At 35.4% G+C, this 25,296-nt stretch overlaps 1 protein-coding gene and 1 pseudogene across 3 annotated transcripts in view; one reads left to right on the forward strand and one right to left on the reverse strand.

Moving 5' to 3' along the window:
* The window catches only part of GRAMD1C (GRAM domain containing 1C), a 102,551-nt gene that overhangs the window by 69,701 nt on the left and 7,554 nt on the right, over positions 1-25,296 (forward strand). For 2 of the 3 annotated variants that reach the window (XM_053220880.1, XM_053220881.1), the window contains exons 8-18: positions 1,054-1,186; positions 4,238-4,400; positions 5,581-5,613; positions 10,919-11,056; positions 16,809-16,927; positions 18,503-18,645; positions 19,437-19,540; positions 21,085-21,261; positions 22,352-22,409; positions 24,371-24,481; positions 24,709-24,814. In XM_053220880.1, the coding sequence (XP_053076855.1) occupies positions 1,054-1,186; positions 4,238-4,400; positions 5,581-5,613; positions 10,919-11,056; positions 16,809-16,927; positions 18,503-18,645; positions 19,437-19,540; positions 21,085-21,261; positions 22,352-22,409; positions 24,371-24,481; positions 24,709-24,814 (1,285 nt within the window). The remainder of the gene's footprint in view (positions 1-1,053; positions 1,187-4,237; positions 4,401-5,580; positions 5,614-10,918; positions 11,057-16,808; positions 16,928-18,502; positions 18,646-19,436; positions 19,541-21,084; positions 21,262-22,351; positions 22,410-24,370; positions 24,482-24,708; positions 24,815-25,296) is intronic. The other variant, XM_027060877.2, reaches the window with a different exon arrangement.
* LOC113600050 (uncharacterized) lies at positions 8,323-8,473 on the reverse strand (annotated as a pseudogene).

Below are 25,296 nucleotides of genomic sequence, written 5' to 3' on the forward strand. Positions count from 1 at the left end.
AGCTGTTCCACTTTCTTTGTCTTCATTTTCAATCTCTCCATCACTCTCTCTCCTCCTTTTTCCTTTCTGTATTTCTCCACAACTCACTCCCATCCTTAAAATCCTCAGATGCAGACACTCAGCTGCTGGGCTAGTCTCAAAGGGCCATTTTTCTTGTTGGGTCCCCCTCAGTCTTGCCATTCTGCCTAGCCAGGAGTGACTTGGTGGCAGACCTAAGTATTATTTGGGTGGGGTAGAATAGGGATGAAAGGCCCTTTGGCTTTTCTGTTCCTTCCTCAGGATAATCTAGCTAAAGATGTTAGGCTGCTACTTTATTTTAGAAGAGCTTTAAGTCTCTATCTAGCAATGATTACATAGGAATAATAATTGCTCAATAAGTTCAAGGCCTGAAAATTAGATCAGTTGTACTTCTTTTATATTTAATAGATTTTCCTTTCTTTATGCTCCTCCCAGAAAGAGGAAAAGCAAGTCCCAGGACATTTGTTGTAATCATGTTCCTATGACCATTTGAAAGCTGTTCCTTAAACCTGGTTCTTAGGAACAAGAAGAACAAGAAAAGGGGCATGGACTGATCAATGGGGTCTGTGCTCAGACATCAGGAGCACCCCCTTCTGGGAGGAAGTCACCACCTCAGCTGGAACTGAGTCAGAAGAAAGGAAATCCAGAGCTGCCTCCTGGTGCTGACTGGCATCCAACCCAAACATCTAGTCTGTACCTTTCAAAGCTTTGTGGCGGTCCCCAACTGAAATTCAAACAAGCTATAATATTCATTGGGTTACTTGCTGTTATTGCCGCTGGTATTTGGTTAATTTTTTAATGGTTTCTGACATTTATAATGTCTCATATGAGCACATCTTATTTTCAGAAATAAAGTCATTTGCAGGTGGTTTAAGAAGATGGTCTTGTTATAAGTAGGACTTATTTGTTACATTACAAAAAACCATTTGTTGTCAAAATGCTGTATAATAGAGAAGACCTCAGTAGGGAGACTAAATCACTTATTTGTATGAAATTGATCTTGGTTATATTTCTATAATGATGTGTTTCTTATAGAAGTCCAGGAAGAAGCAGCTTGGATGATTGTGGGGTGACAGATGAAAAATTTTCCAAGTCCATAAGTTTTACACGAGAATCAGTTAATCGTGTTTCAGAGACAGAGTCAATTGATGGAAATTCACCAAAAGGGGTTAGTGTATGATATCCCTTTTAAAATATATCTGATGCTGTCATGTGATCATCATAATGTAAGATCAAATAAAAACAAAGTGTACAAAATTTTTAAAGTTTAGGATGTCAGGCTGCTCCTTTATTTTAAGAAAAAGGTTTTAAGTCTTTAACTAACTGAGGTTATATGGGAATAATATATTGTTCTGTTCAGAGCTGGATATGGTGCAAAACTACCAGACAGTTCCCTGAGCATCTGTCTATAAGGGGGATAGGCATCATTAAAAATAAAATATGATAGAGAAATTTGTAGTTAGCAGAATTTTTCTCAGGGTAAGTGGTGTGTGGTGAAAAGAATTTGTTTTGAAGGGGGAGATGAGAACCCTGAGTAGCATGCTTGAGTAACAGTAAATGCTTCGTAAGCTGAGTATGAAAGCAGGCACATCTGGTTAATTACTAGTTAGTTTCTTCCTTTATTTTTTCAAATATCATTATAAGCCCATTGTTCCCTCCCCCATTATTTATTTTTTTTTAATACTCAGTTTGTCTCCTCTGGCAACAGGAGCCCCTTCAGGTGGGCTCCTTTGTGTTTTAGAAATGATCAATAATCTTTGATGGCTTCCTTTCTTTCTGGCACAACAACATGTCCCAGGCACACTTTGTACACTTACTGTCCCAGACTTAGTATTAACCATTTTCCTAATGGGCCATTGTTCTTAGTGAAGAATGGTATTTAGAGACCGCACTCTAAGCGCTGAAAGTGCTCCTACTATAGAGCTTTCATTCTGCTGACTGGGGATGTAAGTCTGGGGCCAAAGCTGAATTTCTTGGTTTAAAGCAGAGCTTTGGTTTCAAATTCTGCCTCTGCCACTTGCTACCTGAATGCCCTTAAATGTTAACTTAATTACTTAACATTTCTATGCTTTGGTTTTCTCAACTGTAAGATGAGGACTATAATACTCCACAGGGTTTTTTTTTTTATAAGGATGACATGAATTAATATATGTGAAATTGCATTAAACAATCCCTATTACACATTAAGTATTCAATAACCATAAGCTATTATAATTGAGGGTGAATCTACATGTGGCCAGCAATGGGCCTTTTCTAATTTCTCCCATGGAGCTCTCAGCATCTCCTGTGAATAAATTTGGGGGAACTTTGAATAGAATGTGTAAAGGCCACCAAGTTATCACCTTGTTTCGGGCATCATTCATCTATTTCAGTCAGATTTTGTGTTGTGGATTTCTTGTAAAAGTATTTATATAGAGACCCTTAGGAACTTACTACTGTAGTAAGGGAGGTGATTCTGGATGCTAATCTTTTTGTATGTTCTCATGGAGAAAACCAAACCACTCAAATTTGGGGAGGTAACAGGACAGGAGGTCTCTTGCAGTCTCCTGATCCTTTTATAAAAGTCTGACTTTGAGAATTGGATTCTCAAAATTACTAATCTTGAGTCTTTCTTACAACCTTCTTGACATTGTCTTCTGTACCCGCTCTTAGAATAGTTAATCCATTGGTTCTTCCTTCTAGTTTTGTCCCTGAGGGAGGTCATATTTCATTTAAGGAAAGGGAATGGAATGTAGAGGAAGATTTTAATGTTTTAAGATTGGTCATACATTCATTGTCATTTTCAGGTTATGGGATACAATATAGTTCAGTCTTTTTTTTTTTTTTTTGCATTCAAGAACAGTATGATGAGATAGATTCTCATATGGCAACAAATATCATATGTCACTAACTTTGTTTCCTTTTTACTTGTAAGAAAGTTGGAAATAACAAAAAGTGAGAAATAACATTTTTTTTCTAAGATGAAATAGGTCTTTCTTAAGTTATAAAATTAATATTCTTTGTAAAAATTCAGGAAATATAGAAAAGAACACAAATAAAAACTGTTCAAATGTCCCACGAAAAGATAGTGACTGTTACTTTTCCTACAAGTATTTGTCTATATTCCTTATAATAGGAGCCATACCTTAATTAGAAAGAACAGGAGAAATATGTGTGTAAACTTACTCAGCATCTGCTAAAGAGGCTCTGGATCAGCTAAGTAGGCATGTTGCTTTGCAGTGTGGAACTCCCAAATAAATCAAGTCTCAATTTTACCAGTAATCTCTGCTTGAAGAATGAGTTCTCTGATGAGGGTAGTTTAATCCTTTCACAAATTGTGTCCTGGGTCCCAGTTGTTATTCTGTTCTCTGAGTGGCCAGTAGAAACCTGTATCCTCCCTGGAGTTTCACTGCTACTCAAAGATCTGGGGCAGGAAGTGTAAGGATTACAGATATGCTTCTTTCAATGCAAGAAAGTACTTTGCTATGTAGTTGATATTTTTTATGCTGGTCTATTAAACCTAATTTTAATACTATTCTACTTGAATACTAACATAGCAATAGCATTCATACTTTAATGCCTAACATTAAATTTATTATAGAAACGACATCTCTTGATTAAACCATTCTCAGAAAGTATAGATAGCATCATATATGGAATATATTTTAATGCCCAATCCCTTAGTTCTTTAACAGCAAAGCCAACTGTGTTCTTAGGAGTTTGCTGTGAAATTGTTTCCTGTTGAACCTCTTTCCTCCACTGTATTCTTATGTGACTCTTATTCTCTTTATTTGCTTTCTCTTTCCCCTGTAGTTTCTGGTCTTGAGAATGGGGGAGTTCTCTTCCCTGAGATGATGGGGCAGGTATTGTCTGGGGACACTAATCGGGTTTGACTCCTCTCTCCCTTGCCCACTTTAAAGAATCTACTGCTCTATTGTTGTTGTTCTCTGCTCCCCTTTCCCTTCTGCTCAAGTGATTCACGTGATGTTGACTGTGAGTTCTTCTTATATGATTGTTCTTCTTAAATTTATTGTTCAGTACTGTGTCAGAAGATGATTTCAGAATATATTATCATATATTATTGTTTACCAATATTTATGGACTGTATTGGAAATGTGATGCAAACATAACAAACACATTTTCCAAAGAGCTGTATTTCCAAGAGTCTTTATTATTAAAGATCTCACTTTAAAATCTAAGCCAATAATCTGTTTTTTAAACTGGATTGTTTTCCTTTTAGGGGTTAGGGAAAGAGGAACCCCCAAGTGAGAAACAGATCAAAAAGAGTCCTTTACTAACTTCAGAGAAGAGGTTAAGTAGAGTGCCATCAAAATCACTGGACTTGAATAAAAATGAATATCTTTCTCTGGACAAAAGCAGCACTTCAGATTCTGTTGATGAAGGTAAAGAATTTCTTATAAATTTTAATAACATTTCAGTTATGTCTCTTAATGTTTATCTTTGTATTGGGTAAGGACAGTTTGAGAATTTATTCACATTCTCACTCTATAAAAAACCAAAGGAATGGTGGGAGTTGATAGAAAATAGGGGAAAGAAGCTGCCAGATCTAACCCATCTCCACTTTTCAGAAGCCTGGGTTGTGAGGATTTCCATCACATTTAGCTATTAAAATTCCAAGCCGGAAGTCAATGGAGATGGAGCAGTAGCAATGGAAAAGCAAACCTGAATAAAAATCTGCATGGTGTTACAGACACCATAATTGTACTTTCTTTTGACTACCAAAAAAAAAAAAAAAAAAAAAAAAAAAAAGAAGAAGGAAAAAGAGAGAGATGCAAAAGTAGAGAATATAATAAGAATAAAACCCAGCTGCTTAAAGGAAATTTTATAGAAAATCATGTTCTACTTTCTCTAAGTTAATACTGAAAACCTGGGGCTTGTCATACTTACTAAGTGGGCATTTGAAGGAATCTTTCTTTTTTTTTTTTTCACTGTAAGATTGTTGACATCTGAAGTCAGTGGGGAGACATTGGGAAAGATACCGAGTAGTGGCTACTTTCCACTTTCAGGAAAGGGTACAAAGCCAGTGGATTTTACTGTATCTGCTTTCTATCTGGCAATGCTCAGAATATCGGGAATGGGGACATTATAGTGGTTTCAATCTGTAGGACATGACTGTATTTGCTAGTTCAGTTACTATTCAGATTAGACCTGGTATGGGATCTCCTGAAGTCTTTCACTGTAAGTGAAAAACAAATCCATGAAAACCAAAACTAAATCCAAGTCAAATCTAAAATCAAATCCAAATCCAAAAGCAAACCAAGACCCAATCTCTGAAAACCAAATCCAAATCAAGTTAGACTTTGGTTTGGGAATACTGTAGTATCTTTAATGAAAACTAAATCCATGATCTTGAAAATGTAAATAAAAATTCAGTAGTTCCTAAAAATCATAGAATGCATTTGGACAGTTGTTGAGTTCTTTTGGAAACATAGTTGAGAGTTTTTTTTAAGAGGATTGAGCTCCATGAATGACTAGACTCTCTTAGTGTCCTTACCATTCATGCTCTGGTGTGCTGCAGTGTGTATGAATTAGTAATCTGCCTGACTGAACCTCTGACTTTAGGAAGACCTACTCTGGCACCCAGTGGCCAGATAGGTAAGTGACACCAAAACAATTTTTCCCCCTCTTCTTTCTCACCTGCTCTTTTATAAGAATGGTCCTCAAAAAGAAGCTTCCTTATTGGTCCTCAAAAATTAACATTAATGATAAGTTACATAAGGGATAATATATCTCATAGAAGTTGTGTTCATATCTAGAAATAAAGAATAACAGCAGTGTAGTTGCTGTATTGCATGTTAGCCCTGGTCACATTTCCTTCTTGCTGATGTCCCTTTAAAGACTGGTTTTACAGCAGTAAGACTTTACATGTAACATTTAACCTTCTTTTGTGGAGGTTTTCTTTAAGGTGCACGTAATGACTTTTTCCTTATTAGATAACAAATCAAGTACTTCTGTTGCTTCCCCTAAGTAGATTTCAAAATTTCAGGCTTATCATAAGTGGCTATTATAAGGAATCTATTTTTTATTTTCTGGAAGTTGTGACCTTATGAAGATACTTTAAATCAGTGAAAGGTCAAAAGAATAAGAAAGGTCAAAAGAAGAAAACCATCCCAGGAAATCTGTGTGTGGGTTTAGGGAGAGTTAGGTAGATGGCAGAGTATTCTAAACCAAACATCATCTTATTTAAAATCATAGTATTTTGATCTACCATTGTAAGCAGTCTGAGTGAGAAAATGAGAGGATTTCCTTTTTTTCTCTCTTCTGCAACCTACAGATTGTAATCTTTGGGAGAGTACCATTTTGAAGGAGAGACTCCTTCTAGACTCGTGTATCCTCATGAGATATCTTACAGAGGGGCCTGAAACTAGTGTGCTCCCTTTGATGTGGATTTTAACTGAAGCCCATATAGGAAAAGTTAGCCTAGAATCTGCTTTGACTTGTTCTTTTTTTAATGTTCTTATGCTATGGTAGGCGACCCACCAAGATTGAAGGGAGCCTTTTTAGGGATATTTCTGTACTTCCAGAAATGGGTTCTGGGCTGCCACCTCCTGAACAAAATGCTGAGCATTGTGTTTTAATCTGTTAAGCCATATATGAACTTGAAAATTTGATATATAATATTTCATAGAATAAGCTGTAGAAGAACCTTGTTTATCTAGAGTGCTGTTGCTGATAGGCTTTCTGCAGCTTATTAACTACATGCTCAGTTTTGGGTAGGAGTGCAGAGAATTTGAGAAGATGCTAGGAGTTTCCTGGCAGATGAAGATGAGTTGACACAATGTATCCACATCTACAAGTATAATGAAATGGTGGCTGTATTTTTGGCTAAAATAACATTTCTGTTGCTATCAGGGTTTACTTCTTTCACCTGCCCTGCTCTATGCGTGTCACGGATAGTCACGGATAGTCTGTGAAACATCTGCCCCAGGAGGTAGAGCCTTGAGTGGAAGCTGACAAACTGGCTGATGTCATGAGATACCAGGGCTGTGTCATGACAGAATTAAGTTTAGTTTTAATTGCTTAGATCAGAACTTGGTGTGACAGGGTGCCCTAACCAAAGTCACTTATGTTGAGAATGGAAGCTAAGTGAGGCAAAGATTAGGCTGGGGGAGGGGCACATAAGAATAACAAAATTAGAATCCATGATCTACAGCTGACAGACCAAGATGAATTGGAAACTCATGCAAAGAAAAATAGGAATCAGATATCAGGTGATGCTAATTAATAAAGGTGAGGACAAGTAAGCCTCTGGGGAAAGCAGAGAAAAAGCCATGAAATAGTCTAGCACATCAGGGAAGCACCATGAGACTAAACCAGGTAACCCTGACATAGTTACCTGAGGCAGGTTTTTAAACAACACTCTCAAATTGAACTTGGTTTTTCACATGTAAAGAAAGCCCTCAAACTATGTCAAGAAGACAGCAGGTCACCAGTTTTTAAGAAGATACAGGATAGAACAAATTGTGTGTCCTTAGTTACTTAATTAAACTCCAAATCTGCTTTTCTTGCATACCTATCTGGTACATTTTTCGTGAACTCTCAAAACACTGTCCACATAGGGTTTTAGTTCCATGCATGCCCATGTCCCTCTCATATTTATTTATCTGACTTACTTTTCCCATCCTTTCCACTGGCTACTTTCAAACTGATAGGTTTGAATATTTTCAATTCAAGAGATGTTTCTTCTTTATTGGAAATAGTAACCTGCTCTCAGGTTGAGCGCTGTTCCCTTCCCTACTTGAAATACCACTTGCTAGCTTCATATGTCACAGCAGTATCACTGGTGATCTTACTTGGATAGGAGGCTTTAAAGTACTGTGAATGTCATACATAAATAATCCCAGATGGAAATAGTTTATTTCAGGTTCTTACTTCCTTGAATTAACTTCCATACAAAAGGTATTAATTTCTAATAGTAATACCACAAATTCCATTTTGTCAGTCATAATATAGAATAATTGATCAACTAATTGAGTTTAAATGAAATATGAAAATGTAATATTTATGTGAGTATAGTTTGTTTCCTTCATAAATGTGAATAGGAAACTTACTTTTGAAAAATTACAGTTTAAGAGTTCCTTAGAGAAATGACTGCTTCTAGGGCTGAGGTGGGGAATATGCAAAATGAGGCTGGAGTTTCTTGTAGGGCCAGAAGTAAAGAAATGCTTCAAAAAAAAAGAGGTGTATCAAAAGGGCATAGGAGTCAACCTGAAAGAGCTCCTAATGGCCAAAGTAAAAAAAAAAAAAAAAAAATTGAGCAACAAAATATATAATGATAGTATTGGATTATAACCTAAAGTATAAAATAACTATTCATGAGTCCATACTGATACAAATAATCAAATAAATACGTAAATGGGGGACAAAACACAAGCCTTCCTTACAGCGTTTCAAATAATATACATACATACTCCCCCTTCTACACTTGATCTTAGCCAAAAGGCCGAGAAGCGATCATACTCCCCCTTCTAGAAAGTGGAGCTTAATTCTCTTTCCCTTGAGCATGGGCTGAGCTTGGTGACGCATTTCTAACAAACAGAATATGGAAAGGTAAAAATGGTAACTTTACAGAGGAGGAGCCTGCCAGACACCACCGTAACCAAATGATCAAGGTTACCATTATCATAACTCATGCTGATACCCTGGATCCCCTGAGTTTGATGAGAAGGGGACTTCACCTTTGTGGGTGTTCTTCGCCAAATCCACAACCCCAGTACAATCATGAAAAAACAGATGAACCCAAATTGAAGGACATTCTACAAAATACCTGACCAGAGTTCTTCAAGTGTGTAAGGCCATTAAAAAACAAGGAAAGAGTGAGGGACTATCACAACTGGAGGAGATAAGGGAGATAAAACAATGAAATGCAGTGTGGTATTTTGGATTGGATTCTTTGTACAAAAAAAGGACATTACTGGAAAAGGGTAACAATAACACCGAGCTTCATTGATTGTAAATCTAAAATTATTCCGAAATAAAAAGTTAAAAAATATGGTTGCAAAATGGAAGTCCTATAAATAAAAATTGACTGTAAGATACTTTTTTTAAAGCACTTTCAGTAGTCATTCATTCAGAAATAGTTATTTAACACTTTTATGTGCCAAATACATAATGTATATAGGTGTTTAAAATTGACATAGCCCCTACTCAGATGGAACTTAGAGTCTTATGCAGGAGAGAGGCAATAAACAAGTCAACAGGCCAGTAAAGATAATAATTACAATTCAGGATAAGTTCATGAAGGAAATGAACAGGGTTAATAGAATCATCTATACTTGTTTGTTTTCTTTGTGAATATATCAGTAATTTTTTCAATGAACATACATTCTATTTCAGAAAAAGCTATTTCTCAAGCCTAATTGGGAAGTTATCTCAGAAAACCTTAGCATATTACCTAGTTTCAGTGATTTATTTCTCTATGGAAGGAGCCATTATTTGAAATTTCTGTGACTAGCTTTTGCCTACACAAAGTATTGTTGCAGGGAGAAGGTAAATCAATATCCGTCTGATATCCCTAAGTTCTTTGCACCTGTAGCAAAATAGAGAAACACAAATCATTTGATGAGGGAGAAAAAGGAATAGTTGGGGTGAAGGCAGAACTAGAAGAGTTTTTCTGATTCTTGAACTACTGCCTTTTGCTTGACCTGATTGCTTCCCATGGCTTAATATTGACAGATGGCCTACACAGACAGTTGTCAGAGCATGATATCTGTAATATGGGGGGCTTTTGTCACAGTTTTTATTCTGTATTGATGGAGCGTAATCCTTGAAATAATAAATAATCCTAGTCCTGAAATCATTAAAATTTCATATGGATTGCTTTACTCTATTTCCTTTATCAGATTCTTATTCCTAGCTGTCTTTTTTTTTTTTTTTTATTTCCTTTTTGATTCTTTTAAGTTAAACTCCTGGCAATAAAATAGAGGTTAAGTTTGTGTTGCCCTGGAGCTGTAGTGAATTCAAATTCCATTTCAGTCACTCACTAGCCATAGAGCTTTGGCAATTCTCTCTCATTGCCTCAGTTTCCTCATCTATACAATGAAGGTGATGATAATACCACTCATCTCACAGGATTGCTGCGAGGATAAGATGAATGGGTACTTGTAAGGTGCTTAGTACAATGCCTGATATATGGTAAGCACCATATAAGCATGGGCTATTTTATATAATGTTTCCAGGGAATATGAGGAGAGGTGAGCAGATATTGCTTCTTCATTTGCTACTGGTAGTTTTCAACATCATCATCATTATCAGGTTCCCAGAAAAATTAAATATTCCACTGGGCTCTACTTAGCTTTGAAGAATACTTTTCAGAAGGATTTCTTAGTTCTTTTAACGTATGGTATTGAGAATAGGTTGTGAATACGATAAGACTTGTCTTGGGGCAGGTGGCTTTAAGTCAGGTTTGAAACGTTATTCAGGCTACCAAGTTGGTGAGTGCAGCAGATATTAGAGCCACTCATGACTTAATATCTATTGAATGTATGACCATTCAGAAATAGGACCTGCTAATTGCTGTGGTAGATACATCCCTATATATCCCAGTATTAACCTTATCATTTTTGAAGTATTCTTTTGAGTGATGTAGTACAAGAGTTTGATATCATTCAGGTTAAATATTTTTATATCTTTAGGGTTTTGATGACTGAAATATTGATCATATATGGTTTAATTAAATATATATTATATATAATTATATACAGTACATATGTATATAATGCCAATTTAGAGTTTTAATAGTGTTTTGGAATGTGCTGATCATTGTAATCACATTTAAAAACCATTTTGTGCCAAAACAAACAAACAAAAACGAAATCTTGAAATTACCATTCCTTAGTTTCTTCCCTTTCAGTCCTGTGTTTTTTGTTGTTGTTGTTTCCTTTTGCTGTTGTTTCCCCAGAAAATATGCCTGAGAAAGATCTTCATGGAAGACTTTATATCAACCGTGTTTTTCATATCAGTGCTGAGAGAATGTTTGAATTGCTCTTCACCAGTTCACGCTTCATGCAGAGATTTGCCGATTCTAGAAATATAATAGGTTGGTTTTGTGTTTAATGATAAATTTGGGAGAATTCTATTATCCTTTAAGAGTTAAGCCTATATAAATTAATTTATGTTGTCAGGGGGAAAATTAGACTTTGATTTTATTTTGGTGACAGATAAACTAATATTTAAGCGTTTTGGTTAAATTTACATGTGAGCAGTGTAATTGTTCAATTAGTCAGATCCTACCTACAATGAGGTTCAAACCCTTTGAAAACTAAAACCCTATATATTTATTAATGTACCAGTTCAGTTATTTGAACCTAATTTAAAAGGATTCTGTTGCAGAACAGTTGGATTCTAGTAGGGTGTAAATTGGTACAATCACTTTGCAAAATGGTTTGGCAGTAAGCTGAACATAAAAATTCTCTATGACTCACCAATTCTACTAGTAGGTATGTGTATTCTGAATGACATGTACTACAGTGTTCATAGCAGCATTATTAATAATGGTCCCAAAACAAAACAGCCCAGATACCCACCAGTAATATATGGTGGGTATGGATAATAGAATGGATAGACAAATTGTGTGTTCACACAAAAGATTACTATACTAGCAATGAAAAAAAAAAAAACAAATCGTTGCTACTTGTAACAATATCAATAAATCTCACAGATATAATGTTAAGCAAAAGGAGCCAGACACAGAAGAGTACATACTTTGATTTCTTTATATAAAGTTCAAAAACAGGCACAACTAATTTATGGACATAGAATCAGCATAGTATTTGCTGTGTGGAGAATTGGGCAGGTAAAGAGTGGGAGGGAACTTTTGGGATGTTGGTAAAGTCTATCTTGATCTGGTACACATGTGTGTTTTCTTTGTGTAAATTCATGGAGCTAGACGTACACTTGAGATTGCAATGGTTATGGTATATCTCAATGAAAATACCAAAAAAAAAAAAAAAATAGTCCAGTTAGGAAATTAGTTAGACTCATAAAAAGGATTGCACTGATTATGTGTTAAAAGTTTTATTTTGCTAAACATCTCAAATAAGCTTATAGTTTGAAACTGAATTTATCCTAAATATTCAAAAATATTTTATAAACCTTGGGAGCACATGGTTTAAATTGCTATAAAACATTATAAAACAGCAGCAGCAGAGATTCATGTAAGTTTAATCATTTGACATAGTCAAAGAGAAAGTTATTCTACAGTCAGTTTTAAATATAGTTTATAATTGAGCCACTTTATTAACCATTAGATATTATTCTTTTATTTGAAACTTCTATGTATTCATAGATTATATCATTGATATGGATTCTAGATACAAAAAATAATTTATTCTTATTCAGAGTAGTATAGCAAAGTGATTTCTAATTGATAGCAATTGAGTCTTGTAATTAAGAACTCTCTGTTTAAAAAATCATTTTTTTCTGTTCTAGTTTTAAAAATGTGGAATATCTGAGGAATATAAATTTTCCTCTTCACGCAGTAGCTTATATTTAACTATATCTCTTCAAAATCTGTTTTGTATTTTCTTGCTATTTATGTCTACCTGGAGAACTTGATATTTCAAAATAGTTGGATATGTTATTTTTCTTAATTTTCTAAGATGATGCTTGTTGATATTGCCCTGTCATGTTTATGGCTGCAAAGACCCCCGAGGAACAAGTATGTTATTCCATGCTGGTACTAAATGAAGTTTGTTCTTTGACTCACAACTGTACCAGGTGTCTGATATTTATCTAGCTTCAATATGGATGACTGTGTTTGCTATCTGATGTTATAAATGGCTTTTGGAAGCAAAAGCTTCTGGCTAATTACAAGTATAGACAGTAATAGGAATGGTGCTGTTTAGACCTACAATTCATCAGAAGTTTTGCCCCCAAAGAGAATCTGCTTACTGTACACCATTCTGCTATCTTCTGAAGTTGTTACCTGGTAATCAAAGTTCTATTTCTTGAGAATACGTTTCAAAGGCTTCTTTTTAAAAAACTAAGAAGTATTTCTTTTTTCATGAAAAGATTTTGTATAGTCAATTATTTATGAATTTAATTTCGGCACTAAACTAAAATTTCAGCACTACTTGATCTTTTTTTTTAATTAGGGAACTTCTAAATAGGTGTTCTTTTAAATCTTTGTTAGCAGTTGTATGACACTGCTTTTGTAATTCAAAACTCAGTTTTAAGTCTTTTTATTCCACTTTTTAATTTTGAAAATTATAAACTTTCAGAAAAGTTGCATGAATAGTATAATAAAACCCATATAGCCATTCCCAAAATTGACCATTTTTTTTGTTGTTGTGGTAAAATATATATAACATAACATATACCATTTTAACCATTTTTAAGTGTTCGTTTCAGTAGCATTAAGCACATTGACATTGTATAATCATCAAAACCATCCATCTTCAGAACTTTTTCATCTTCCCAAACTGCAACTCTGTACTTATTAAAAAATAAATCTCTATTCCTCCTTCTCCCAACTGCTAATGACCACCATTCTATTTTCTGTCTTTACGAATTTGACTACTTTAGGTACCTCAAATAAGTGGAATCATACAATATTTGTCCCTTTGTGTCTGGCTTATTTCACTTAGCGTGTCTTCAGGGTTTATCCTTGTAGCATGTGTCAGAATTTCATTCCTTTTTAAGGCTGGATATCATTCCATTCTATGTATATACATATTTTGTGTATCCATTCATATCCATTGATGGAGTTTTGAGTTGTTTCTACTTTTTAGTTATTGTGAGTAATACTGCTGTGAACACTGATATACAAATATCTGTTTGAGTCCCTGTTTTCAATTCCTTTGGGTGTATATGTAGAAGTGGACTTACTGGATCCTTAGGTAACTCTATGGTTGCTTTTTGAGGAATGGCCATACTGTTTTCCATAATGGCTACATCATTTTACATTCCCCCCAGAATGGCTGCATCATTTTACATTCTCCCCAGCAATGCATAAAGGTTCCAATTTCTCCATATCCTTGCCAGCACTTGTTATTTTCAGTCTTTGTGATAACAGCCATCCTAATGGAATGAAGATTTGCCAATTTTAAAACTTTATTACATCAAAGGATTCATAAAGGATTCTGCAGATCCTGCTTTTTATTACTTTAATTCAGTATATCAAGTGGCTGATGTGTCCTTTGTACATTGTTGTATTTTAAAAATAATTTCATCCCTGATTTTTTATATCATGATGAGCTTTACTTAGGTATTGGGGGGCTTGACTAGTCCAAAATGTTGTTAATTATATGATGTTCTGGTACATGATTCAGTAGGATTGTTGGTAACATTGGTTACAATACAAGTGGAAGACATACTTTTACCCTTGTTAATAGTTTTTTTGTTGAGTAGTGTGCAATTTTATAGCAGAATCCAATGATACCTTAAAATTATGTTGCTAATTAACAATGGATTATTTGTATAATTTTTTTGAAACAGACTGACATAGGACCAAAATAATTGCTTGAAAAGTATTTTAGAATAAATTTTGTATCTTCTTTCATGGACAATTAAATAAATTATTTTTTACAGCAAATTCTGTATGGTAGGGATGCCTGGCTGGCTCAGTTGGAAGAGCATGCAACTTTTGATCTCGGGGTCATGAGTTCAAGCTCCATGTTGGGTGTAGAGATTATTAAAAATAACTAAATAACTATATATATATAATTCTGTAGGGTAGATTCTATAGTTTGTGATACTGCCTTTTTAGTTTAGTTGTAAGATTTTTTTCCACATACTCAAAATGCAGCTTCAGGGTCCCTCAAAAAATCTCAAGGCCTAGCTATATGAAAGAAGTTGAGTAAAATTGTCTATATCACAAAGCTTTGCTTCATTTTTTGGTGATGGTTGATAGATTAGATAAGTCTTCTGTATTTTAAGATGTTGACAAATAGCAGTCAAGTATACTAATTGCCTAAGTCCATTTGTGTGAACAGCATTAGGTGATTTAGTCAGATCTTTGCAAAAGAGTTCACGATGCCATTACCTATACCTATGTAGTCTTTGCCTTGTTAAATGACCTGTGCTATGTTCTAAAAATATATTTCTCTTCAAAGTTATTTTTACTCACTGTGTAGTTATTAGGAAAATAAGAAGAATTATATATTTATATATATTATTTCATTTTTTTAAATGTTTATTTATTTTTGAGAGAGAGAGATAGCATGTGAGTCGGGGAGGGGCAGAGTGAGAAGGAGACACAGAATCTGAATCAGGCTCCAGGCTTCTGAGCTGTCAGCACAGAGCCCGACGCCGGGCTTGAACTCATGAACCATGAGATCATGACCTGAGCCGAAGTTGGCCACCCCTGAACTGAGCCACCCAGACTCCCCTAAGAGAGAATTTTTAACAAGATCTTGCCATTAATACAGAGATTATCCTATAGCTTTCTCAACTTGGAAAAGGCTGTGTCATTACATTTCATAGCCCCCTTCTTGATTAAAGATTTTGACAGATAAGCCATTAACATTACATGATTTCTCATTACATGATTTTTCCACAAGTTGGGATCAAGGTCTTATTGTTGCATAATGGCAAATGTCTTTCAAGGTTTTGTCCTCAATGATGGGAATAAAGTGTTGTTCTGTTTGTGTTTAATAAGGTTGGTGCCAATATTTCTCTTCACAGGTACTGGGGACTTTAAAATGAAGCCTACAGATGAAACAACTTTTAATTTTCTTTTCTAAAGAAAAGAAAGAAAGTGTGTTAATAGACAATAATTTAGAAGTAAATGGATCAAAGATGGGGAATATGTCACATACAAGAAGAGGGCCTTACATTTAATTTTACTATTCTTTAATGTTAAAATGATAACACTGTCAAAAGGATATTAGGACTGGTCAAAAATAAAAATTTAAATAATTAAAAACTATTTCTTTCCATTAATCATTGGGGAAATGCAAATCAAAACCACAGTGAAATACCCCACACACCTATCAGAATGGCTGGAATCAAAAACACAAGGAATAACAAGTGTTGTTGAAGATGTGGAGAAAAAGGAACCCTCGTGCACTGTTGGTGGGAGTGCAAACTGGCACAGCCACTATGTAAAACAGTATGGAGGTTCCTCAAAAAATTAAAAATAGAATTACCATTGATTCAGTAATTCCACTACTGGATTTTTACCCAAAGAAAATGAAAACATCAATTCAAAAAGATATATGCACCCCCGTGTTTATTGCAGCATTATTTACAATAGCAAAGATCTGGAAGCAGCCAAGGTGTCCATCAACAGATGAATGGATAAAGAAGAGGTGATGATGGTGTTGGTGTGTCTGTGTGTGTGTATGTATACGTACATGTGTGTGTGTGTGTGTGTGTGTGTGTGTGTGTGTGTGTGTGTGTGTAATGGAATATTACCCAGCCATAAAAAAAGGAATGGGATTTTGCCCTTTCCAACAACATGGATGAACCTGGAAGGTATTAATGCAAAGTGAAATAAGACAGAGAAAGGCAAATACCATATGATCTCACTCATATGTGGAATTTAAGAAAACAAAAGAGAAAACAAAAAGACAAATAAAACCCCAGACTCAAATACAGAGAACAAGCTGGTGGTAACTGGAGGGGAGGTGTTTGGGGGGATGGGTGAATTAGGTGAAGGGGATTAAGAGTACATTTACCATGATGAGCACTGGGTAAAGTATAGAACTGTTAAGTCATTTTTTTGTACACCTGAAACTAATACAACACTGTATGTTAATTATACTTAAAAAAAAGCCCTACCTCTGATTCCATTTCAAGTCATACTCTTCAGAGTTTTAGAACCAACTCTTTACGTTTGCTGTGATTAGATGTAGTGTCCACCCCTTGGAAAATAGAACCTGGAGGTGATCAACTGAGAACCATGACCTACACTATAATCCTTAATAATCCACTTACTGGAAAGTGCACCACTGCCACTGAAAAGCAGGTATGTTTCCTCCATCAGTATTCAAAAAGAATCATATATGTGGGAAGAGAGAAACCTGTCATTGTCCCCAGTTAACGACAATTTTAAGAAATAAATGGCAAAACAAAAGGGAGGAGAAACTATTACAGATTAAAAAAGACTGAAGAGGCATATCAACCAAATCAACCAACCCTAATTCAAACAAACCAACTAAAAATATGTTTAGGAGATTTAAGGAATTACTAATTTTTTACATATATTAATGGTATTGTAGCTGTATTTTAAAGAAAAGAATATCTTTTAAAGAGACACACTGAAGAAATAAAGAGATACACTGGAATATTTATGAATAAAATTATTCTGATATCTGGGGTATCCTTTAAAAGTAATCTAGCCAGGGAGAGCATGGTGGTAGAGGGAGGGAATGTGGGGATAGGGTACAGATGAAGAGGACTGGGCAAGAGTTAACGTTGTTGAAGCTGGCTGTTGAGTTTATGAGGGTTCATTATACCTCATTTCTACTCGTGTGTATGTTTTAACTTTTCCATAATAAATGGTTTAATAAAGAACACTACTGGAATCCAATATACGGGATCATGCCAAGAGTTATAGCCAAATAACTAGAGGGGTGCTGTGATGTATGGGAAGAGATGATAAGATATTCAGTGCTCTACTCTGGCCAGTGTGGCACTGTCTTTATAGTAGAGTTTGTGCTTGACCAATTTATGTTGAGGTATAGTGTATCTGCTCTGCAAATAGTTAGAAAATATCTTAACATCTGAACTAGTTATACTATTACAGTTTTTGTCCAGTGTTTAAAAGGACTTATTTAAGAAGAGTTTGGTATTTTGACATTGGAGAATCTTTGATAATGTTACAGGATAGGTTGAAAGGGTATGGTTAAAATGAGGAAGGTTTGACCAGTAACCACTCCAAATCCTGTTAAGGTAGGCAGTGTTTTCTTTGGTTGTCCCCTTTCTTCATTGAAAAAAAATTTTTTTTAACATTTTTATTTATTTTTGAGAGATAGAGACAGAGCATGAGAGGGGGAGGGGCAGAGAGAGAGGTAGACACAGAATCCAAAGAATGCTCCAGGATTTAAGCTGTCGGCAAAGAGCCTGATGCGGGGCTCGAACCCAAGAACCACGAGATCATGACCTGAGCCAAAATCGGACACCTAACTGAGCCACCCAGGTGCCCCAAGCTTCCTTCACTTTTTTGGTGAAGGGTGATTGTTAAATTTTTATGAATTTTGGGGTGGGTCTTTGCTTCATCCAGTTTGAATTTTAAATTGTTCCCCTATCAGGAACATTTAAAAATTTTTATAAACTAATGACATACATAAGAGACTCTCCTCCTCATACCTAAAAGAAGGAAAAAATAATGGTACAATGAAATGACAGGCAACAAATACTCTTTCTGCAGGTCCCATCTTCTCAATTCATAGATTGCATAGCCAACACGAAGGCTCTTCTGGGTTTGTATATAGGCTTCTCATGTCTTTTGTAATTTTAGTATATGTGTTCTAAATTGGCAAGGAATTTGATATATTAAACTTGAACATGCAAAAAAAAATGTTTAATCTTATTTTGACAGACACTGTATAAAGAAAGTCGGGAAGCACAATTTTATTTGGTAGATTCAGAAGTACTGACACATGATGTTCCCTACCATGATTACTTCTATACCCTGAACAGATACCATATCATCCGATCCTCAAAACAGAAATGCCGGCTGAGGTGAGCTATCGTAAATGAATATCGTAAATGAAATATTAGTCAGGATAGGTGAGATTTTATTCTGGAACATGTCAATCCTAAAATCTTAGCAGTAGCCTTAGACAACCAAACTTTATTTCTTGCTCAAATTATATGACCACCAGTGGTCAGCAGAGGGGTGGAGCTCCTTACTCAAGGCCACAAACTGATGAACACTTTGACATTCTGTAGCTGCACCATCCAGAATATGTGTTGTTTCAGTTGCTACAGGAAAAGAGAGTTCTAGAACTGTCTTCACCGTCCAGTGGCCAAAACTAGTCACAGGACCCTGTTTTATGTCAAGGCAGCTGTGAGTTCTTGAGGAGCACATGGTGAGCACATTGCTGCAATGGAAATAAGAAATGTTGGTGTATTAAAGATAGTGATGTGCCACCATGTGCTTTGCCTTGTCTTAGTTAATGTAGTTACTTTTACCTAATTTATGACCACTAGAGATTTTTTTATACAAGGCATTTAGAAAACTTAGAATTTATTTTGAGCCTTTATTGCTGTTTAAGTAAAGAAAATTCAGGGCTAGAGAAAGGAAAAAATAAAATGCCAAGTACTTAGAAGGAAAATTTCATGAAATTATTAGCAGCATATAGTAATTTTCTAAAAAGTTGTCATCAGTGCATAAATTTTCTTTCATAGTCTTAATGACTTTGAGTCCTTTGGCTTTCCAGTGGACATATCTTACATTTAGATTATAAATACAACTATAATAGAACTAAATTCTATCCTTTAAATAAACTTTTTCCTCCGTAATTTATTAGAGTTTCTACAGATGTGAAGTACAGGAAACAACCGTGGGCCATTATCAAATCTCTAATTGAAAAGAATTCCTGGAGTTCATTGGAGGACTATTTCAGACAGCTTGGTTTGTAAATTTCTTAGTTTATCTATTTTTGTAAAGATATTAACAAAACAGATTGATAACCTCATTTGGATTCACAGCAGATGACGTTGAATTGACTCCCACTGAAGTGATCCTAACTACCCGACTTGGAATTTGGAAACTTTAATTTTCATTGGTCTAACAAACATTCATATTATGCTTATTATATGCCCGACATGTTCTGCATGCTTTATAAATATCAACCTATTACAATACTGTGCAGTAGGTACTATTATTTTTTTTCCATTTTACTAAAGAATAAATATTGAAACAGAGAGGTTAAGTGACTTGTCCAAGATCACACATTGAGGAGCTGTCACTCCCTGCAAGGAGCCAAGAAGGCTGACTGTAGTGAGAAACTGCGTAACTTACCACAAATATGCACTTGGTGTTCCTTGGTGGCCCCACCTCTACCCCGCAATCCTTATCAATGCAGCTTCCTTGGGTTTATGCAGGCCCACTTAGCAATGGTAACACGTACGTGTATGGATTTAGTGGAGGTAGGGACTAGACTGGGGAAGTGATATAGTTCTGTTTGGATATTCCTTAAAATAAAACATGAGAAAAAAATATATATACATAAACATAATTAATTCTGGTTAAAGAAAAGCTGGGGTCAGTCAGCTCAGGGTAAAGTAAGGCTTGATTATCTAGTTTGTTGGTTATTTTTCTTGCTCTTCTCTCTTGGCTATTCATTATTAAACTCCTAATCAGGAGCAAAGAAAATGTTATTCAAAAATTAGTTTGGCCACTGGATAATGAGCTTCTAATAAAAAATCTGGTGAAGAAAAGGTCAAAAAAAAAAAAGACAAAAATGAGGTTTTTAGGTTGTTTGCAGATTTTTCTTACCAGTACTCACTTTTTGCAAACCCTCATTTATAAACTAGAACTATTATATGCTCCTCCTTCCTTTGATATTGACAATCAAGTACCACAGTCTTTCTTGGAAATCTTTCTAATGATCCAGTGTAAGTGGGTAGCCTGTTGTTTCCATAACTGAAATCATTATGTTAATATTTAATATAGCACATGGTGAATTTGCTCTGATGATTCCATCATTTATTAATATAGTTCATTCTTCCTAGAATAGTGAAGCCTCATTATAGGATCACTTTATCCTCCAAAACTTTTTATTAATAGTAAGGTTTGAATCTAGGCCACAAGAGCCTAAGTAATAGTTAAAGAAAGTTACCAAGGCTTTAAAAAAACAAACTGAAGGGGCGCCGGGGTGGCTCAGTCAGTTAAGTGTCCGACTTTGGCTCAGGTTGTGATCTCATGGTTCATGATCTCATGATTTGTGGGTTTGAGCCCCACATCAGGCTCAGAGCCTGGAGCCTGCTTTGGATTCTGTGTCTCCCTGTCTCTCTGTTCTTCCCCTGCTCACGCTCTCTGTGTCTCTCAAAATAAATAAAACAATTAAAAAAAATTAAAAACAAAACTGAAAACAAAGCAATCCCCTCCCTACCCTCACATCTTATAGTCAAGAAGGTTTCTCTGCTGTCTAATGATTTTTTTTTCCTTCTTAGAATCAAACTTATTAGCGGAAGAATCTGTGTTAAATCAGTCCGTTGAAGACGCTGGAAAACTTAGTGGCTTACGAAGGAGAAGGCGAACATTCAACCGAACAGCAGAAACAGTTCCTAAACTTTCTTCTCAGCGCTCTTCTGGAGATGTGGGCTTGGATGCCAAAGGGGATATTTCAGGTAGCTATTATGTAGTAAACAGATGGAAGATTTTAGTTTACTTATATGAAGCAGAATACATCTCTTGTTTATAGGACACATCAGAAAGGAGGTTTCCCTTTTTCCTCTCCTTTTCTGATAATGTTTATCAAACTCGGACTTCCTTCAGTATAACTAATGTGTAAGTGTAAAGAAGCAGTTGCAAAATGGCAGGCATATGGCCAATAGAGGTGTTTTATTTGGCCCACATGATATTTTAAAAGGTGGGAGTTTTTATGTAAAAACTCACATCTGACAGCTCTGGACCCAAATCTCTTCACAGCAACAGTTGCTGGAGCTTAGTAGAAGCTGTGCCATTAGAGCATGTGCTCCCAAGTCACCAGTCCCCACCACTGTCCCTGGCTGCTGGCTGCTTCATTCTGTTAACTTCCTACCTAGCATTTACAGACATTTGACTTCTAACCCTTGAAAGTACTAAACTGATGATATGCTTTCAGTCCTTCTGTACCTGTCAGGTCCAACCCAGCAAATTGCAAAGATGGAATTTGACTCTTACTATCCCCATTCTCAAATTTGAAGACATCTTGCCTCTACTCTTACTCCCTTTCTCTTAGAACTATAAAACTGTCATCCTCATTCTACATGATCAAATCCTCTTCTGAGGCTTATATCTTAGTGTGAATGTTTATTTACTATTTAAATTTAACCTCTTTAGTTTTGGAATTTAAAAATTTGGGCAACAGAGAACAGGTGAGGGTGATTTAAAAAATTAAGGAGGGAAGCATTGTATATAAACCCAGTTCAAATATTATTTGCAGAGATGGAACTTCACTAGAGATCATACATGATGTATTGAATTGCTTGTTTATTTAGAGTAAATTAATTGTAATGTAGGCCAAACATAGGTTTTCTTTTCATACATTAGTTTCACATTAGTCAGGATATTAGAAATCAAAAAAAAGGGTGCTGGGAATTCATCCTATATCAAGTTGTTTTTACAATTCATGTACAAAATTTCTTCTCCATTTTTTTTCAAATGAAGTTAAATTTTAACCAGTGTTAATCACAATCCTGTTCTAATGTAAGTTTTTTGTGTGTTTGTGATCTGCAGGAAAGAAAAAGGAAATGGAAATCTGTAATACTGCCCTTATTGTGGTGATGAGTATTTTGTAAGTATTTGTTTTGCATGCTTATTTTGCTTGTGCCTTCACTTATCTTTTAATGGTTTCCAAAAGGATTTGAATGCATTTGTATGTTATTGTGTAGAAATTGCCACTATTTGAGGCGCCTGGGTAGCTCAGTCGATTAAATATTCCACTTCAGCTCAGGTCATGATCTCGCAGTTGGTGAGTTCAAGCCCTGCGTGGGGCTCTGTGCTGACAGCTTAGAGCCTGAGTCCTGCTTCGGATTCTGTGTCTTCCTCTCTCCCTCTGTCTCCCTCATGCTCTGTCTCTTATATACTTCAGTCTGACAGTTTTTGATGTATGATTTTCAGGAGAATTATTAAATCTGAGGGAATACCCCAAGTACACATTCAATAAATGTTTTGTTTTTCAAAAATTAATCTGATTTATTTCTACCATCATAGGTTTTTACTGGAAGTTCCATAGATTTAAAGAGAATATTTATATATGCAGGCTGGTGAAATGCCAATAGTGCTATTTTGCTCTATCTGATTAGACCAATGATCCTTACCCTCTAGGATCACTTGTGAAAATGCAGATTTCTAGGCCTCAGTGCCAGAGATTGGGTCGGAAGGTCTCGAGCAGTGAGCAAGAACCTCAGAGTATTCTATAGGAATCTACTTAGGCAGACGTATTTCGACTACTATTATCTACATGGATGTAGTTTAATATTGAGGTAGTCCATTAGATTTAATTGAATTGGTTCTGACTGGGTGATACACTCTTGGTGAATATACTTTGGAATGAAGTTCTTATGTCCTCTGTTTTTTCTAATTATAACTTTCAGAACATACAAATGTTTGATATACCTTTGAGCTTTATGAAAGGCTTTCATATTCTGTTTAAGTCGGTTTGCTCTAACAATTTTGAATATTAAATATTAGCAGTGATCTTTTGTATTACTGTGTAGAAAATTTATAGTCAGAGGTTGAAATGTTGATCTATATACCATTTAAGTGCCACAATAATTTCATAGATTTGGTTTTCTTGTTCCTCCTTAGTTTTCATTTTTTTAAACAATCTTCTTTTGGCAGGTAAAGATGAATTCTATGTATTTTTAAGGGAACTCAATATTTTAACAGAATAGGAAAGATATGATGCCACCTATATATTTGTATATATGTGTAATAAGAAATACTTCCATTCAGTTGAAAGGCTGCTGTGAGAACCAATACAGTACATCCATTTAGCATGTAAGATTTTATATATGATGCAATTCACGCATATTTGGGATTTGATACTTCCTTTGTCTAAGTTGAACTAGAAGAAATTTTTTCTGAATAGTAATTCCAAAAATTTGTTTTGGCTTTCATGGGGAATAAGGTGTATGACTATCTACATAAGATCAAGTCCATATTGATCTTCGTTTCCTTTTTGAAGTGCAGCATAATGGGGGTATAATTGCTTAAGCTGAAAGCACCCAAAAATAGATCTCTCAAGGTTACCTGGTAGATTTCTAAGCTGGTAGTCGCACATCAGCACTGGCTGGGATTCCTTGCAGAGAGAAAAGATGTCAGGGACAATCCCAACCTGCCATTTTGAGGACTTTTTGTCACTCTAGTTACCTTCTAACTTTTTCCTCACCATCCGCTTTTTACCTAATTACCTCATACCATAAAATAGAGATAACTGATTTAAACAATAACAATAATTGGAAACTGGTCTGGACAACGTACATTTAAAAAAAATTTTTTTTAACGTTTATTTATTTTTGAGACAGAGAGAGACAGAGCATGAACGGGGGAGGGTCAGAGAGAGAGGGAGACACAGAATCCGAAACAGGCTCCAGGCTCTGAGCGGTCAGCACAGAGCCCGACGCGGGGCTCGAACTCACAGACTGGACAATGTACATTTTTAAAGGTTTTGCGTGTCTGTTCTGCACATGGCAATGCTTTAGGTCTGGATAAGAGTGGATTAACCAGGTACAATTAATTTGCTCTGCCTAGTTTGCTGTTGCTAGTTCTGTTGAATGTGACGCTGTTTCTGAAGCTGTCAAGGATAGAATCTGCTGCTCAGTCCCTTTACCGTCTCCACCTCCAAGAAGAGAAATCTCTGCAGTAAGTCTTTTTTTTCCCCCCAACCTGTTATTATTTCAGTAATTCTCTAGCTGCAGAAAACTGAATTCCGGTTTAGAGATTTTGGTTTGCTAACTATACTTTAGTCATAAGGTTTTTTTAATTTAATTTTTTGCTTTGTTTGCAAATTCATAGGACACTGATGATTTCTAGAAATGACAAGATTAGAAGCTATTCCCCTTATTTTTAAGATGGTATTTTTTTTTCAGTTTAGCCTCTGGTATGCTGTCAAGAGCAGAAAGTATTGAGAAGAACAAAGACCAGGCCCATCGTTTAAAAGGAGTGCTCCGAGACTCTATTGTGATGCTTGAACAGGTAGGCAACTCTGTGTACCACACTACATAGTACTTTCATACCAGCATGAAGCAGTTACTCTTCTGGTTGTGTGAGAACATTTACCATACCATTATTTGAAGAAACCCCCCTCCTAGAGACAACTATCCTTGCCAGTTTCTATATTATGCATTTTATATGTATAGTCACTTGCATTTTTTTTTCAAAATGGGAGCATACTGTACACACCATTGCATACCCTCATTTTACAATTATTTATAATAATTGTAAATTTTACAATTTACAATATATTTTGAAGATGTTTCCATATCAGCATGTACATTTGACTCTTGAATAATGCCAAGGTTAGGGGTGCCGAGCACTGCACAGTCGAAAATCACATATAATTTTGACTCCCCCAAAACTTAACTACTAATAGCCTACTGTTGACCAGAAGCCTTACTGATAACAGAGTCGATTAACACATTATTTTATTAAAAAAAATTTTTTTTTAATGTTTATTT

The sequence above is a fragment of the Acinonyx jubatus genome, chromosome C2 (genome assembly GCF_027475565.1).
Source record: "Acinonyx jubatus isolate Ajub_Pintada_27869175 chromosome C2, VMU_Ajub_asm_v1.0, whole genome shotgun sequence".
Lineage (NCBI taxonomy): Eukaryota > Metazoa > Chordata > Mammalia > Carnivora > Felidae > Acinonyx > Acinonyx jubatus.